This window comes from Macaca nemestrina, chromosome 1 (genome assembly GCF_043159975.1).
Source record: "Macaca nemestrina isolate mMacNem1 chromosome 1, mMacNem.hap1, whole genome shotgun sequence".
NCBI lineage: Eukaryota > Metazoa > Chordata > Mammalia > Primates > Cercopithecidae > Macaca > Macaca nemestrina.
The window spans coordinates 187,756,005-187,770,770 of record NC_092125.1 but is presented as its reverse complement, the minus strand read 5'-3'; the positions used below and the strand labels follow the sequence as shown (position 1 = coordinate 187,770,770).

The following is a 14,766-nucleotide window of genomic DNA, read 5'->3' as shown; positions in this document are numbered from 1 at the left end:
GATCTCCTGACCTCGTGATCCCCTGCCTCGGCCTCCCAAAGTGCTGGGATTTCAGGTGTGAGCTACTGCGCCCGGCCTAGAGAATATTTTTTGATTGAATGAGGGCATTTGTGTCTGCTCGTGTTCTTTACTCTCTGGGTACCTTTCTTGCTTTTCTCATCAATTGTCTCTTTCACTTTCTTCCATTTTATTTACCCACCCTTATTCTGTCCCTTTTTCCTAATTGGTCATTCATGAAATTTGTTTTATTTTATTTATTTTTTTTTGAGACGGAGTTTCGCTCTTGTTGCTCAGGCTGCAGTCCAGTGTCACAATCTCGACTCACCGTATCCTTCTTCTCCTGGGTTCAAGCAATTCTCCTGCCTCAGCCTCCTGAGTAGCTGGGATTACAGACATGTGCCAACACACCCAACTAATTTTGTATTTTTAGTAGAGATAGGGTTTCTCCATGTTGGTCAGGCTGGTCTCCAACTCCCGACCTCGGATGATTCGCCCGTCTTGGCTTCCCAAAGTGCTGGGATTATAGGCATGAGCCACCATGCCCAGCCTATGAAATATATTTTAGATTATTTTCTGGAACTAATTATCTAATAGTTATCTTTTGCTTAGGAAACTCTAATGACTCTTATACTTATTATTACAAAGACTTGATATATCTTAGAGAATGATTCCGTTAACCAAAAAACAAGAATATGGTAGGATAGATCTAGGAGTGAGAAAAAGAGCTTTAAGTTTGAGGTGTCTATATGTTAAACAAATGGTTGACCAGCACAAGCAATTGTGTTTAGAGCTCAGGAAATTTGTGATTGAGATGTAGATTTAAGAGTCAAAGATTCATCAGTATGAAAATGGCAGCTGAAGCTATGAAGGTGGATGAGTTCACTCAAGGAAGAACACGGAAGGATTAAAAGACAAGGACAAACCTTTGGGGGAACCCCTCTTCTGTTATATGGTGGTCTTCTTTAGGACAGAGATCATGTGTCTCTCAATTTAATAAACCATTTTTGACTCCTGTATGCCAGGCACAGAGAAGAATAAAATGTGATCTTTGTGCTTAGCAAGATCCCAGGCTTTTAGGATGAAGAGAGATGTGTAGTCAGCAGTGCAGAGCAAAAGATACCCTAAGGCATGAAGATAAACTGCTCTTGAGTCTTGCATCTTCAATATCTGTCTCATTACTACACTCAGTATGATTGGGTAGTTAGCTTTTTTGCTCTTATAAGGAGTGTAATCAATTTGTGGAATGTTTTATATTGCTGTATTTAAAAAGAAACCAACTAGTCCTTTCAACAAATTAGTTGCTTTGTATGTATATTGACTTTGATTTTAATGTTTCTGTAGACTAATAGTATTAAATGGAATAAAAAGGATGTTTGCCACTGTGTTTTAAATGAAAATGCCTGGAGAATTGTGAGTAGGAAGATGTATATTGAAATAAACCATATAATTGCTCTTAATGGGTGATAAGAATTGATTCCCCACCTTCTTTTATTCTTTCGGTAACCTTTAGCAAATATTTATTTAGTACTTCTTACTAGCGTATATGGGCAGTGTTGATTATAGAGGGTTTTTTTTCCCTTGTGGAATTTAGAGCTTCCTGGGGTGTCAGATATTAACAGATTTTCTTTTTTTTTTTTTTTTTTTTTTTTTGAGACGGAGTCTCGCTCTGTCGCCCAGGCTGGAGTGCAGTGGCCTGATCTCAGCTCACTGCAAGCTCCGCCTCCCGGGTTCACGCCATTCTCCTGCCTCAGCCTCCCGAGTAGCTGGGACCACAGGCGCCCGCCAGCTCGCCCGGCTAGTTTTTTGTATTTTTTAGTAGAGACGGGGTTTCACTGTGTTAGCCAGGATGGTCTCGATCTCCTGACCTTGTGATCCACCCGTCTCGGCCTCCCAAAGTGCTGGGATTACAGGCTTGAGCCACCGCGCCCGGCCAACAGATTTTCAAAGGAATAAGTTAAAGTCAGCGTTTATGTAATTATATAGCTGTAAATAGCAATGAAAGTTATGTCAGTGCTATCAAAGAACCACATAGTGTTTATACTATAAATAAAATGAATCTGGGTGTTTTGTTAAACTCATATTTCTGTATGAAATTATGGTCCATCTCTGTACAGTGACTTCTGATCTGCATTATTAATACTTCTGACAGTAAAACTTTTTGAGACATTTTATTGTGTATTCTATAGTTTTCAGTTTAGGTTCCTGATTATGAATGCAAATATGAATTGCTATATTGTGCCTATTAAAGAAATTGATGGGGATCTAATCTAGCCTTGTCACTTTGACTGATTGTAGCTCTCATTATCAGCTTATGGTAGCAGTCTGTTAGCTGTATTGTATTGAAGGGCCTCAGCTGTTTCCCTTTAGCACAATTGTTGATGTAGATGAGAAGCATGGCTCATTGGCATTTTAGAATATCAATTTCATGGGGAAAAGAATAATATTCTTTAAACATAGGATACACAATCCTCTTTGTGCTTAAAGTGTCATATTAAAAAACTTTTAGATTTATACTTCGTATTGTTTTACTTGATACTTGCCTATTTGTATAAATAGTCAGAGAGTAGTTTAACAATAGTCGTATCCTTCCCTTAGAAGTAATGAAGACATTCACTAGTTTTTCCATATCAGCTAGCATTGCTTGTAGTAGAGCCAATCTTGAATGGCATATTTACAGCATGATTAGAAATATAATATTTGTGAGGTTATATCCTATGTGCTAAAGACTATGCTGAGTATTTTGAAATGTACGAATTGATTTACTGCTTGTATCAGCCCCATGAAATAGGGATGCTTACTCAATTAATGTATAAGTTGAGGAAATGGATGTTTAAAGAAGTTATGTAACCTGCCCAGGTTCACACAGATGGTTCATGACAGAAGTATGGTTTCAGTCTGAAACTCTCTTATGCAGAGCCAGTGCTCTTAATCCATCTGATGATATGTTTGTCATTGTTTTGTGATCACTTTATCTGGGAAACTTCTGTCTTGATTTCACTTGCACTATTGTTGTTGAGAAACTGTAGGAACACTTTTTCTTCAGTGTTCTTACAACCCCTTTTTTTCATCTAAAACGAGATAGAAAAAAGATGGAATGTTAGAGCAAGGTAGATTAAACTGGGCACCCTGTATTTTTATTTGCCAAACCCAGCAACCCTAAACAGGGAGGAACCTCAGAGCAATTGATTCAAGGGACCCGGATGACTTTCAAACTTTGCTGCAAATTGGAATCATCTGGGAGTCATTAAAAAAAAAAATACTGGGGTGCCTGACTCCCAGTCCCAAATTTAATTGGTATGGAATGTGTCCCAGAGATCAAGATTTTTTTAGAGCTCCCCAGGTTGATTCTCATGTGCATCAAAGTTTGGGAGTCCCTGAAATATGGGAAGCTCAAGGCTTTAAAGGACTTAAAAAAATTTGTGCATGGTAGTTTATTTACCTCTTTCTTAGCAATATTACAAAAATGCTGTTGTAAGTATCAGTGTTCACATATCATTTCATACTGATGTTTATATCTAGGACAGAGACTCTGAAATTGGATTGCTGTACAAGGCTGCATTCGTATATTTGCTGTACAAGGCTGCATTCATATATTATTTTAATAGGTATTGTTTTTAACAGTTTACTTTCCACCTACAATATCTGAAAGCATTTCTTACATTTCTACATTATTAGATATTAAAACTCATCATTTTTGCCACACTGTATTTCTTTTTAAAATCTTGGCTCAGTGTGGCAGCTCATGCCTGTAATCCCAATGCTTTGGAAGGTAAGGCAGGAGCATTGCTTCAAGTCTACCAAAAATAAAAATAAAAATAAAAACTTATCCAGGCATAGTAGCATGTGCGTGTAGTCGTAAGCTACTGAGGAGGCTGAGGCGGGAGGATTGCTTGAGCTAAGGAGTTCAGGACTGCAGTGAGCTATGATCACACCACTGCACTAGAGCCTAGGTGTTACAAAGCAAGACCATGTCTCTAAAACCAGAAAAAAACAGTTTCATCCATTTAATACATTTAGTCATCTATTAATAGTCTGAAAATCCTTGTCTTTTTTTTTTTTTTTTTTTAAGACGGAGTCTCACTCTGTCCCCCAGGCTGGAGTGCAGTGGCATGATCTCCACTTACTGCAACCTTCGCCTCCCAGGTTCAAGTGATTCTCCTGCCTCAGCCTCCAGAATACCTGGGACTACAGGCATGCGCCACCACACCCTGCTAATTTTTGCATTTTTAGAAGAGACGGGGTTGGCCAGGCTGGTCTCGAACTCTTGGCCTCAAGTGATCTGCCTCCCTTGGCCTCCCAAAATGCTGGGATTATTGGTGTGAGCCACTACACCCAGCTGGAAAATCTTTGTCTTAACTGGTGTATTTAGTCCATTTACTTACTTGTGCTTATTGATGTATTTGGATATTTATCTGCTGTCTTATTTGGTACTCTTCGGCCTGCCCTGTTTCCTTTTTTTCCTGTTTTCTTTTGTACTGATAGGTTGTTATTTTTGTTTTTACTCTCCCAACCCCAAGTAGTTTAGAAATTATACAGTGTTCCTTTTCTTTTAGTAAGGTTGACCTACTACTTGCAACATGCACATTGTAGCTTGGGTATTTTTGTTGTTTCCCTATTATATTTAGGTCAAGTATTATTTTATATATTTCTGTTCATAGCATACCCAGTAACTGTTGAGATAATAATTGGTTTTAAGTCGCCAGATATAAAATCATCCATCAAATATTGTTTCTTAGGTGTGTCAGCTATATTAGATCAGTATAGATTTTGCCAAGAAAGACTAAGAGGAGAATCAAATATTTATTTATTTATTTATTTATTTATTTATTTATTTGCAGTTGCAAGATTTAGTAGAGTGAAAACAGAGCTCCCATACAAAGGGAGGGTATCCAAAGAGGGTAGCCGTTGCTGGCTCGAATGCCTGGGTTTATATCCCGATCATTGTCCCTCCTGCTGTGCTCTCAGGCAATATATGATTGGCTATTTCTTTACCTCCTGTTTTTGCCTAATTAGCATTTTAGTGAGCTCTCTTTCCTACCTGATTGGTCGGGTCTGAGCTAAGTTGCAAGCCCCATGTTTAAAGGTAGACGCGGTCACCTTCCCAGCTAGGCTTAGGGATTTTTAGTTGGCCTGGGAAATCCAGCTAGTCCTGTCTCTCAGACCCCCCTCTCGACAGGAAAACCCAAGTGCTGTTGGGGAGGTTGGCTGACGACCTCTCTACGGCTTCCTGCTGAATTGGGGCATAGTAGGGGTTGTGCAGTTGAGATTTCCTTGGGAGGGGTGCCTTCAATGTCATCAACATTGGAGCGTGGGTTAGCATGCTGGTCCAGGGGTCCGCAGTAGATCTTAGTCACGAAGTGCATCTGGGGCTCCATTTGAAGAACCATTTGTAGTTTACAGCTTCAATTCTGGAAGAGACAAACTTAACAAGGAGGTTAAAGATACAGGGATTGAAATGTATGGCCTGCAGTGCAGGGGATTATTTCTTTGGCACACTTCACAGGCCCTGACTATCTGCTTGATAGTTTTGAAAAGTCCTGGTCCTGTAAATAATGCTTTGGCCATCTGATGGGTGCTATCAATGCCTAAGTGAAAAGTTTGGTGAAGGGTTTTAAGTAATTTCCATTGGTTAGCTGCAGGCAAAATTATTTTTCCTTCTTTGGTGGCTAGCCATCCTGAAGGGAGGAAAGTATGTCCTCGTGAGGTTTCCTATTCTAATTCTCCTGTGAGTACTGGGGCTTGGTTTCCTGGAGGGGGTTATCCCACACTAGGGATCCTTCTATAAGCATTTCTAATGGAGGGTCCCACCTTGTGGCTCTTTGGGCTTCAATATCTGCTTGGTGGTTTTCTTCTACTTATGTTTCCCTTTCCTTTTTTTTTTTTCTGATGACCCGGCAGTATAAGACTGCCACCTCTTTAGGTTTCTGTACCACCAATAATAATCTCCTAATGGCTTCCTGATGTTTGATAGGTGTTCCCTTGGAAGTTAGGAATTCCCTTTCTCTCCATATAGCTGCATGGGCATGGAGGACTAGGTAAGCAGACTTAGAATCTGTATATATATTTACCCTTTTTTCTTCTCCTAATTCTAGTGCCCGAGTGAGCGCTATTAGTTCTGCCAACTGAGCACTAGTTCCTGGAGTGAGGGGATTACTTTCAAGTATTCCGTTATCACTGACTACTGCGTACCCCACTTTGAAGTCCTTTTTCTACAAAGGAACTTCCAGCAATATATAAGTTGAGGTCGGGATCAGTCCTCAACTAGGTTTGAGCAATTACTTGTTGACAGTTATGTTCTATCTTTTCTTTATTGTCTGGGAAGAAATGTGGCTGGGTTAAGAGTTGCACAAGTGCGCAGTCACAGCACTGGCCCTTCAAGTAGTAGAGGCTGATATTTAAGTAAACAGTTGTCTGACAGCCACGAGTCTCCTTTAGCAGCGAGTATGCCGTTCACATCATGAGATGTCCCCACAGTAAGATCTCTTCCCTGTATTATTTTAACTGCTTCAGATACTAAGACTGCTACTGCCACCACTACCCGTAAACAATGAGGCCAACCCTTTGCCACTACATCAATTTCCTTACTCGGGTATGCCACGGGTTGCAAGCGCGTCCCTCGGACCTGTGTAAGGACTCCTAGAGCTATTCCTGTTTTTTCTGTGACATATAAAGAAAAGTCTTGGCCCATTGACAAGCTTAACACAGGGGCTTGGGTTAGGGCCTTCTTTAGGGCCTGGAAAGCCGCTGCTGCTTCATATGTCCATCTTACTAAATGGGTATTGGCTTTCTGAGTTTCCTTAATTAGTGTATATAATGGTCTGGCTATTTCGCTGTACCTGGGAATCCATATTCAGCAGAAACCTGTTATGCCAAGGAACCCTCTTAGTTGCTTTAGGGTTTTGGGATGAGGATAAGCCAGTATGGGCTGGATACATTCCTCACTGAGGGCCCTGGTGCCTTTGGATAATTTTAGCACTAAGTAATTAACCTGCTGTGAGCAGAGCTGAGCCTTTGGTTTGGAAACCTTGTAGCCACAGGTGGCAAGGGAATTTAAGAGCGTTTGGGTGTCTTGATGGCACAAGGTTTCTGAAAGGGCAGCTAAAAGTAAATCATCCACATACCGAAGGACAAGAGTGTCCAGGTATGAGAACTGGCGCAAGTCTTGGGCTAATGCCTGGCCAAATAGATGAGGGCCATCCCTGAACCCTTGGGTAAAACAGTCCAGGTGAGTTGATACATTGGGTTCAAAGGATCTTCAAAGGCAGACAAGAATTGAGAGTCAGGATGTACAGGGATGCAGAAAAAGGCATCCTTAAGGTCCAGGACTGTAAACTACTCTGCTTCCTCTGGTATTTGGGAAAGCAGAGTATAAGGGTTGGATACAGCTGGGTGTAGAGGGACAACAGCCTCATTGAAAATCCTGAGATCTTGCACTTACCTCCACTATCTGTTGGGTTTCTGTACTCCTAAAATTGGACTATTGCAGGGGCTATTGCTTGGTTTTACTAGGCCTTGGGCTTTTAGGTCCTTAACAGTCTTTTGGAGTCCTTGTTGGGCCTCGGGTCTAAGGGGGTACTGCCTTTGTTAGGGAAAGGACGTGGAATCCTCTAGTTTAACTTGAACAGGATGGGCATTTTTGCTTGTCCATATTGTCCTTCTGTTGCCCAGACTTCAGGATTAATTCCTTCTTCAAGCAGGGGACAACAAATGGCTGTTCCTTCTATGTTCAGGTGTATAGTGGCCCCTGCTTTTGCTAGAATGTCTCTAACAAGCGAGTGGGGCTTTCAGGCATAATTAGAAAAGCATGTGAAAAGAGTAAAGTTCCCCAGTCACAGCTTAGTGACTGGGAGAAGTATCTAGTGACTGGCTGTCCTAGGACCCCTCGGATAGTGACAGATCTGGAGAACCCTTATCTGGGATAGGAGAGTAAGACTGAGAAGGCTGCACCAGTGTCCAGGAGACAGTTAACCTCCTGGCCCACAATGGTCAAGCATACCCGGGGCTTGACCCGGGAGGGTGATGGCATGGGCTGGGACTTGCCCTGGGTACCCTCAGTCTTGCTGCTGGATCATCTGGTTAGTGGCTTCTGACTCAGGGGACCTTCATCTCCTGGAGCAGTGGGCCTTCCAGTGATTCCCTTGACATAAGGGGCATGGAGAGGGGGCGGCTTATTTCTACTTGGACAGTCTTTTTAAAAGTGTCCTTGTAGACCTTTAAAATAAGTCCTGGAAGCAAGCCCTATTAGGCATTCGATTTGCCCAGTTTTCCCTTTTCCAGAGCCTCCGAAGTCCGCTTGCCTGAGGGCCGTGACTAAAGCTGTGGCCTTTTTTTTTTTTTTAATCTTGTTTGTCCCGTTCCGCCTGCTCCTCCTGATCTCTATTATAAAAAACCAACGTTGCCAAGTTCAGTAGGGTTTCTAAGTTTTGCTCCGGGCCTAAGGTGGACTTTTGAAGTTTTTTTCTAATGTCTGCAGCTGACTGAGTGATAAACTTATCCTTTAAGATTAGTCGGCCTTCAGTAGAGTCAGGTGACAGGGAGGTATGCTTTCTTAATGCCTCCCTTAGTCTCCCCAGAGAGGCAGTAGGATTTTCTTCCCTTTCCTGTGTTATAGTGGACATCATTGAGTAATTCACAGGCTTCTTCCTAGTTTTCCTTAGTCTTTTAGCATGCAAGTTAACAAATGTGTGCGGCACCAATCTCCATGTTCTGATTCTGTGTCCCAATGACGGTCTATACTGGGAACTGCCTGCTGGCCTGTGGGGAATTGTTCTCTTTCCTCTGTTGTCATCCTGTCATTGACCTGACTGAGATACCAGAGATCGCCAAACTCTCGGGCTGCAGTTATGGCGGCACTTCTCTCATGTGGGGTTAGTGTCTGATTTAGTGGTAACATTATATCTCTCCATATCAGATCAAAGGATTGTCCTAACCCTTGTACAACATCAATATTGCCATCAGGGTTATCTGAGAATTTACCTAGGTCTATTGTAATTTGCTTTATGTCTGAGAGAGAAAAAGGTACATGCCCTCTGGCTGGGCCGAATTCTCCTCCTCCCACTGCTTGGAGGGGGCATAATTGGGGAATATTGGCACTCTTTGGTTCATTGTTTACACCTTTGTCTATCTCCTTCTGGACCGTTTGGGTTGAAGGGGGGTCCTTATTAGTTGGGGAAGGAGTCTGGGGGACTCTGGGGTAGGGAGGTAGACTCTGAGGGCTTCCTGTAGGGCATAAATCACACTTTTTACATAATTGTGAGTTGTCTTTTAATGAAAAGAAAGTTTGTACATATGGCACTTGACTCCATTTGCCTTCTTTTCTACAAAAGAGGTCTAGCTGTAAGATGGTGTCATAATTTATACTTTGCTCAGGAGGCCAGGTTTCTCCCCGTTAAAGAGGATATTGTGGCCAGGCGGTACTGCAGAAGAATATGTTGTTTCTTTCTGAGCGTCAAATTGGTCCCAATTCTCTAGAATACATGTTAGGGGTGTTTTTGCCTTGTGGGGGAACGTTTCCTGTCGCTTTGGAGGTCCCTTCATGGTCGCCAAAATGTTATCGGGGGGTCCTTGCTCCCAGAGCTCCCAAGATGTGGCGGGCTGCTTCCAAGATGGCGGCAAGCCTCGTGTTCTGTGACCTGGGTTTCTTGGCATCACGGATTCCAAGGAATGGAATCTTGGGCCATGCGGTGAGTGTTACAGCTTTGTTAGAAACTGGGGGTCACGGAAGAGAACCATGGAACCCAGTAACTAGTGTTCAGCTCGATTAGGACGACCCCGAGCACTTAGCCATGCAGGAACCAGTGGCAAGCCTTTAGCCCTATCGGGAGCGGCAATGGGAGCCTCACCAGATCAGGAGCACAGCGGACACCCTGCTGGATCCGGAGAGATGGAAGTCAGCGGCAGGTCTGCGACCGCGGCAAACAGCAGTGGTGGATGGTGAGCAAAAGCTCAGCTTGAGCCGTAACAAACATGAGCCAGAAGAGTGTGTAGTTGTAAGATTTAACAGAGTGAAAACAGAGCTCCCATACAAAGGGAGGGGACCCAAAGAGGGTAACCTGAGAATCAAATATTTGTGTCTTCATTTAGATTATAATTTATAAATTGGAGTATTTGATGAATATACGTGGAAAGCTAATCAACAGTACATGGTAATAGGGGTCCCCATTTCCTTATCTGAAATCTTAGAGGGAGATATATTTTAGAATTCAGAATTTTTTTGAACTTTAGAAATAATGAGGTACATATACAATATATTACTTAACACCTTCAACAGGAGGTAGGGCAGTACCAAGTCATCAAACAGTGGTATTTCTATAGCAAAATATATGAATATTTATGGTGAGTGGGATAAATATTAAATAGTCTTAGGTCAGTTTTGCTGCTGTTCATTTCAGCATCAAAATTGCTTGAAAAAACCAGATTTTTAAAAACAGCTTCTCAGATTTTGGAATTAGGTCTAAGGGATTATGAACCTGCATATTGCCAAATGACTTGTTACATAGATTATATAGTATACTTTAAGAATTTGGAAAAGTACAAATCTTTGGGGTACAATAGGTAAGGAAAAAAGGCATCAGGAAATAACATGAGCTAGATCTTGGAGAATGGACAGCATCTGAATAGCTAGAAAGATTTTGAGAATATCTGTCTTGTAAGAATAGCTAGGATAAGAACAGTGGGCTAAGATGAGATAAACCGAGTTTTGAGACCTGATTTTGTTCCTAATAGTTTTGTGACCTTGAGCATACAGACCTTTCTTTTTTCCTTCTTTTTACTTCTTTTCCCTTCTTCCTTTCACTTCCATCTTATTCCCTCCCCTTCTGTCCTTTTCTTTCTTGGTTCCATTCCCTGATTTCTGCTTTTCCTTCCTTTCCTTTTCTTTCCTTGCCACTTCATGTTATTCATTTATAAAATAGATACGGTATTTGTGAAGTACCTTGCACACTATTAGGCACATAGGTGCCTGGTAAATGGCAGTTATTATTTTAAAAACACTTGACAGTTAAAAAAGGGTTTCATATAACTTCTCTTACTTATTGTTTAAGGCAACTTGGTAAAAACATACTTGATTGTTATCTCTGATTTATAAATGAGGAAACTGTGACATAGTAAGAATGTATTATTCAATGTGAAATTACTAATGAGTCGTGGAATTGGGATGCCAGTGCTTTCTCTATTCTGTCACAAATCCCTTCACAGTGTTCCTTTCCCTTTTCCGTCTATCATTTCAAGAGGTTCTCAAAGTATTCTTTGGCATCAGCTGGGCAGGGCTATGTGATTATGGTAATATTAGCATTGGCTGTTGACTGGAATTTTCTGATTAGGTTACCCCTGTATAGGCAGCCTTCTGTCTTAATGAAGGTGGTTTCAGTCCTTACAGGCAGCATTCAGAGGTTAGAAAGTGAATCTAGCAAGGAATCAAGATATCATGTAAAAGTGTAAAAGGCAGTTTTCCCCCAAAACTAGGTTTCATTGGGTAAAGATGCCAAACGATAGTCATCAGCAAGTATAAATGGTTCTGATATTGTTTAAAATTCTAATTAGGCCGGGCGTGGTGGCTCACGCCTGTAATCCCAGCACTTTGGGAGGCCGAGGCAGGCGAATCACGAGGTCAGGAGATTGAGACCATCCTGGCTAACATGGTAAAATCCCGTCTCTACTAAAAATACAAAAGATCGCCGGGCGTGGTGGCGGGCACCTGTAGTCCCAGCTACTCAGGAGGCTAAGGCAGGCGAATGGTGTGAACCTGGGAGGCGGAGCTTGCAGTGAGCCGAGATTGCACCACTGTACTCCAGCCTGGGTGACAGAGCCAGACTCCGTCTCAAAAAACAAAACAAAAAAAAAACAAACAAAAAAAATTCTAATTAGGTATAGTTTTCTGATCCTGCTATGGGCTTGAGGTTTTGAAAGCAGTTTTGATTTCCCTTTGTAATGAAAAAGAGTACACAGTTTATATCATAAGAGCTCACTGTGCTGGAAAGACAGTCTTCGTGTTTTCACTAAGCAGATTTCAGAGCCTTCTGTAGCTTTAGTGTCCTTTTGGGGTTGGTGCTGAGGCTTAGGTGGCTCACAAAGCAGTATTTCCCACCATTCCTCAGGCAGATACAGCTAACACTGACATTGTCATCAGCTGTGATACTGTGATGCTGTGAACATGCATGCACTATTCTTTGTATGGACATGCAATTTGTTTTCTCTTAGATAAATACCTAGGAGTGGAATGGCGGGATGATATATATGGTAGATATATGTTAAGTTTTTAAGTAATTGCCAAGATGTTGTAAAGTAATTTTTATTTTTCTAATGATTAATGATGTTGAGCATCTTTTCATGTATCTCTTTGCCATTCAGATAACTGCTTTGGGGAAGTGCTTGTTTAAATCTTTTGCCCATGTTTTAATTGGGTTGTTTCTCTTGTTGAGTTTTGAGAGTTATTGGTATATTCTGGATTCAAGTTCTCTGTGTCAGATATGACTTGCAAATATTTCCTCCAGGACTGTGCGGCTTGTCTTTCATTTTCTTAATGTCTTCTAATATTGAAGTTCAATTTATCAATTTTTTCTTTCATGGATTGTGCTTTTGATATTGTATCCAAAAAATCTTTGCCTAACAAAGATCACAAATGTCTTCTATTATTGTTGTTATAGTTTTAGGTTTTATATTTAGGTCTGTGGTTTGAGTTAATTTTTAATATATGATGTGAGATAAGGATTTAAGTTTATATTTTTTGCATGAGGGTATCTAGTTGTTCCAACACTGTATGTATGTATGTATGTATGTATGTATGTATGTACTTATTTATTTTAGATATAAGGTCTTTGTCACTAAGGCTGGAGTGCAGTGGCACAATCATAGCTCACTGTAGTCTCAAACTCCTCGTCTCAAGTGATATTCCTGCCTCAGCCTTCAAAGCAGCTAGAACTACAGGCACCTGCCAGCATGCCTGGGTAATTTTTCGGTTATTTTGTAGAGACGGGATCTCCCTATATTGGCCTGGCTGGTCTCAAATTCCTGACCTCAAGTGATCCTCCCACCTCAGCCTTCTAGAGTGCTAGGATTACAGGTGTGAGCCACCACACCTGGCCCCAATACTATTTGTTGAAAGGATAGTCCTTTTTCACTTAATCGCTTTGTACCTTTGTCAAAAATTAATTGACTATATAGTGTAAAGACCTACTTCTGAATCTTTATTTTGTTCCATTGATCTATTTGTCTGTCTTGATGCCGATATTATGCTGTTTGATTATTGTAGCTCTATAAGTCTGGAAGTCAGTAGTTTAAGATCTCCAACTTTGTTTTTCTTTTTCAAAGTTATTTGGCTATTATAGGTCCTTTGAATTTCATATGAATTTTAGAATTAACTTGTCAATTTCTGCCCGCCCCCCCACCAAAAAAAAAGCCTGCTAGGGTTTTGATTGGGATTGCATTGAATCTGCAGATCAGTTCCAGGAGGACTGACAATGTTAAGTCATGTGATCCGTGAACATGGTACATTTCTCCATTGAAAAAGTCTTTCATTTCTCTAGTTACATTTTGTAGTTTTTGGAGAATAGGTCTTATGCATCTTTTATCAGATTTATTCCAAAGTATTTCTTATTTTTGATGGTATTTTATTAATGTTACTGTCTTAAAATTCTCAATTTCTGATTGATTGTTGCCAGCATATAGAAATACAAGTATTTCTTCATACTGGTTATGTAGCCTACAACCTTGCTAAATTCACTTATTAGTTCTAGTAGCTTTTTTATTGATTCCACTGGATTTTTTTTTAATGTCGGTGATCTTGTCATCTGTGAATAAGATAGTTTTACTTTTTTCTTCCTAATTTAGATGCAAATATTATTTCTTTCTTTTCCTTGCTTTATTGTAATGGCTAGAAGCTCCAATGCAGCATTGAGTAGAAGTGATAAGAGCTGGCATTCTTGCCTTGTTCCTGATCTTAAAGGGGAAAACATTCAGTCTTTGTTTTTTTGTAGATGTCCTTTACCAAGTTGAGGAAATTCCTTTCTTTTCCTAGTTTGTTGAGAATTTTATCAGGAATGGATGATGTATTTTGTCAAATGCTCTTTCTGCATGTATTGAGATGATAAGGTTTTTCTTTTTTAATCTGCTACGTTGGTGAATTATATTGTTTTTTTTTTTCCCCATTGGCTGACTTTTAAATGTTCATCCAACCTTACATTTCTGGCATAAATCCCCTTTGGTCACAATATATTATTTTAGTGTGTTGTTGGTTCCAATTTGCTGAGACTATTGCACATATGTTCTTGAGGGATATTGGTTGGTAATTTTCTTTTTTTTTTTTTATACCTTTTGTCTGGTTTTGGAGCCATGACAATGCTGATCTTATAAAATGTGTTGGGAAGTATTCCCTCCTCTAAAATATTTAGGAAGAGTTTGCACAGAATTTTGTAGCTTTAAAAAAAAAAAAAAGTGGTAGAATTAATTATTGAAGCCATCTGGACCTGTAGTTTACTTTGTGGGAAGGTTTTTACACTACAAATTCAGTCTGTAATAGATATTAGGAAATTCAGACTTTCTATTTTTCTTGACGAGGTTTTGTAATTTATTTCTTTCAAGGAATTTATCCGTCATCTGCATTGTGAAATGTATTGGCATGAGAGATATTGCTTATCTCTCATTTTTTTTTTTTTTTTCCTTTGAGGTGGAATCTCACTCTGTCACCTAGGCTGGAGTGCAATGGTGTGATCTCAGCTCACTGCAACCTCTGCCTCCCGGGCTCAAGCAATTCTCTTGCCTCAGCCTCCC

The 14,766-nt window shown here is 40.5% G+C and overlaps 1 protein-coding gene across 12 annotated transcripts in view; it reads left to right on the top strand.

The window, feature by feature from the left end:
* LOC105494952 (microtubule associated serine/threonine kinase 2) overlaps positions 1 to 14,766 on the top strand; it is a 256,356-nt gene that overhangs the window by 59,854 nt on the left and 181,736 nt on the right. For 2 of the 12 annotated variants that reach the window (XM_071093835.1, XM_071093832.1), the window contains exon 1: positions 9,910 to 9,933. The exons of 9 other annotated variants lie outside the window; for them this stretch is intronic. In XM_071093835.1, the coding sequence (XP_070949936.1) occupies positions 9,931 to 9,933 (3 nt within the window). In that variant the 5' untranslated portion in view covers positions 9,910 to 9,930. Of the gene's footprint in view, positions 1 to 9,909; positions 9,934 to 14,766 lie in introns of those variants that run through there. One more of the 12 variants, XM_071093815.1, reaches the window with a different exon arrangement.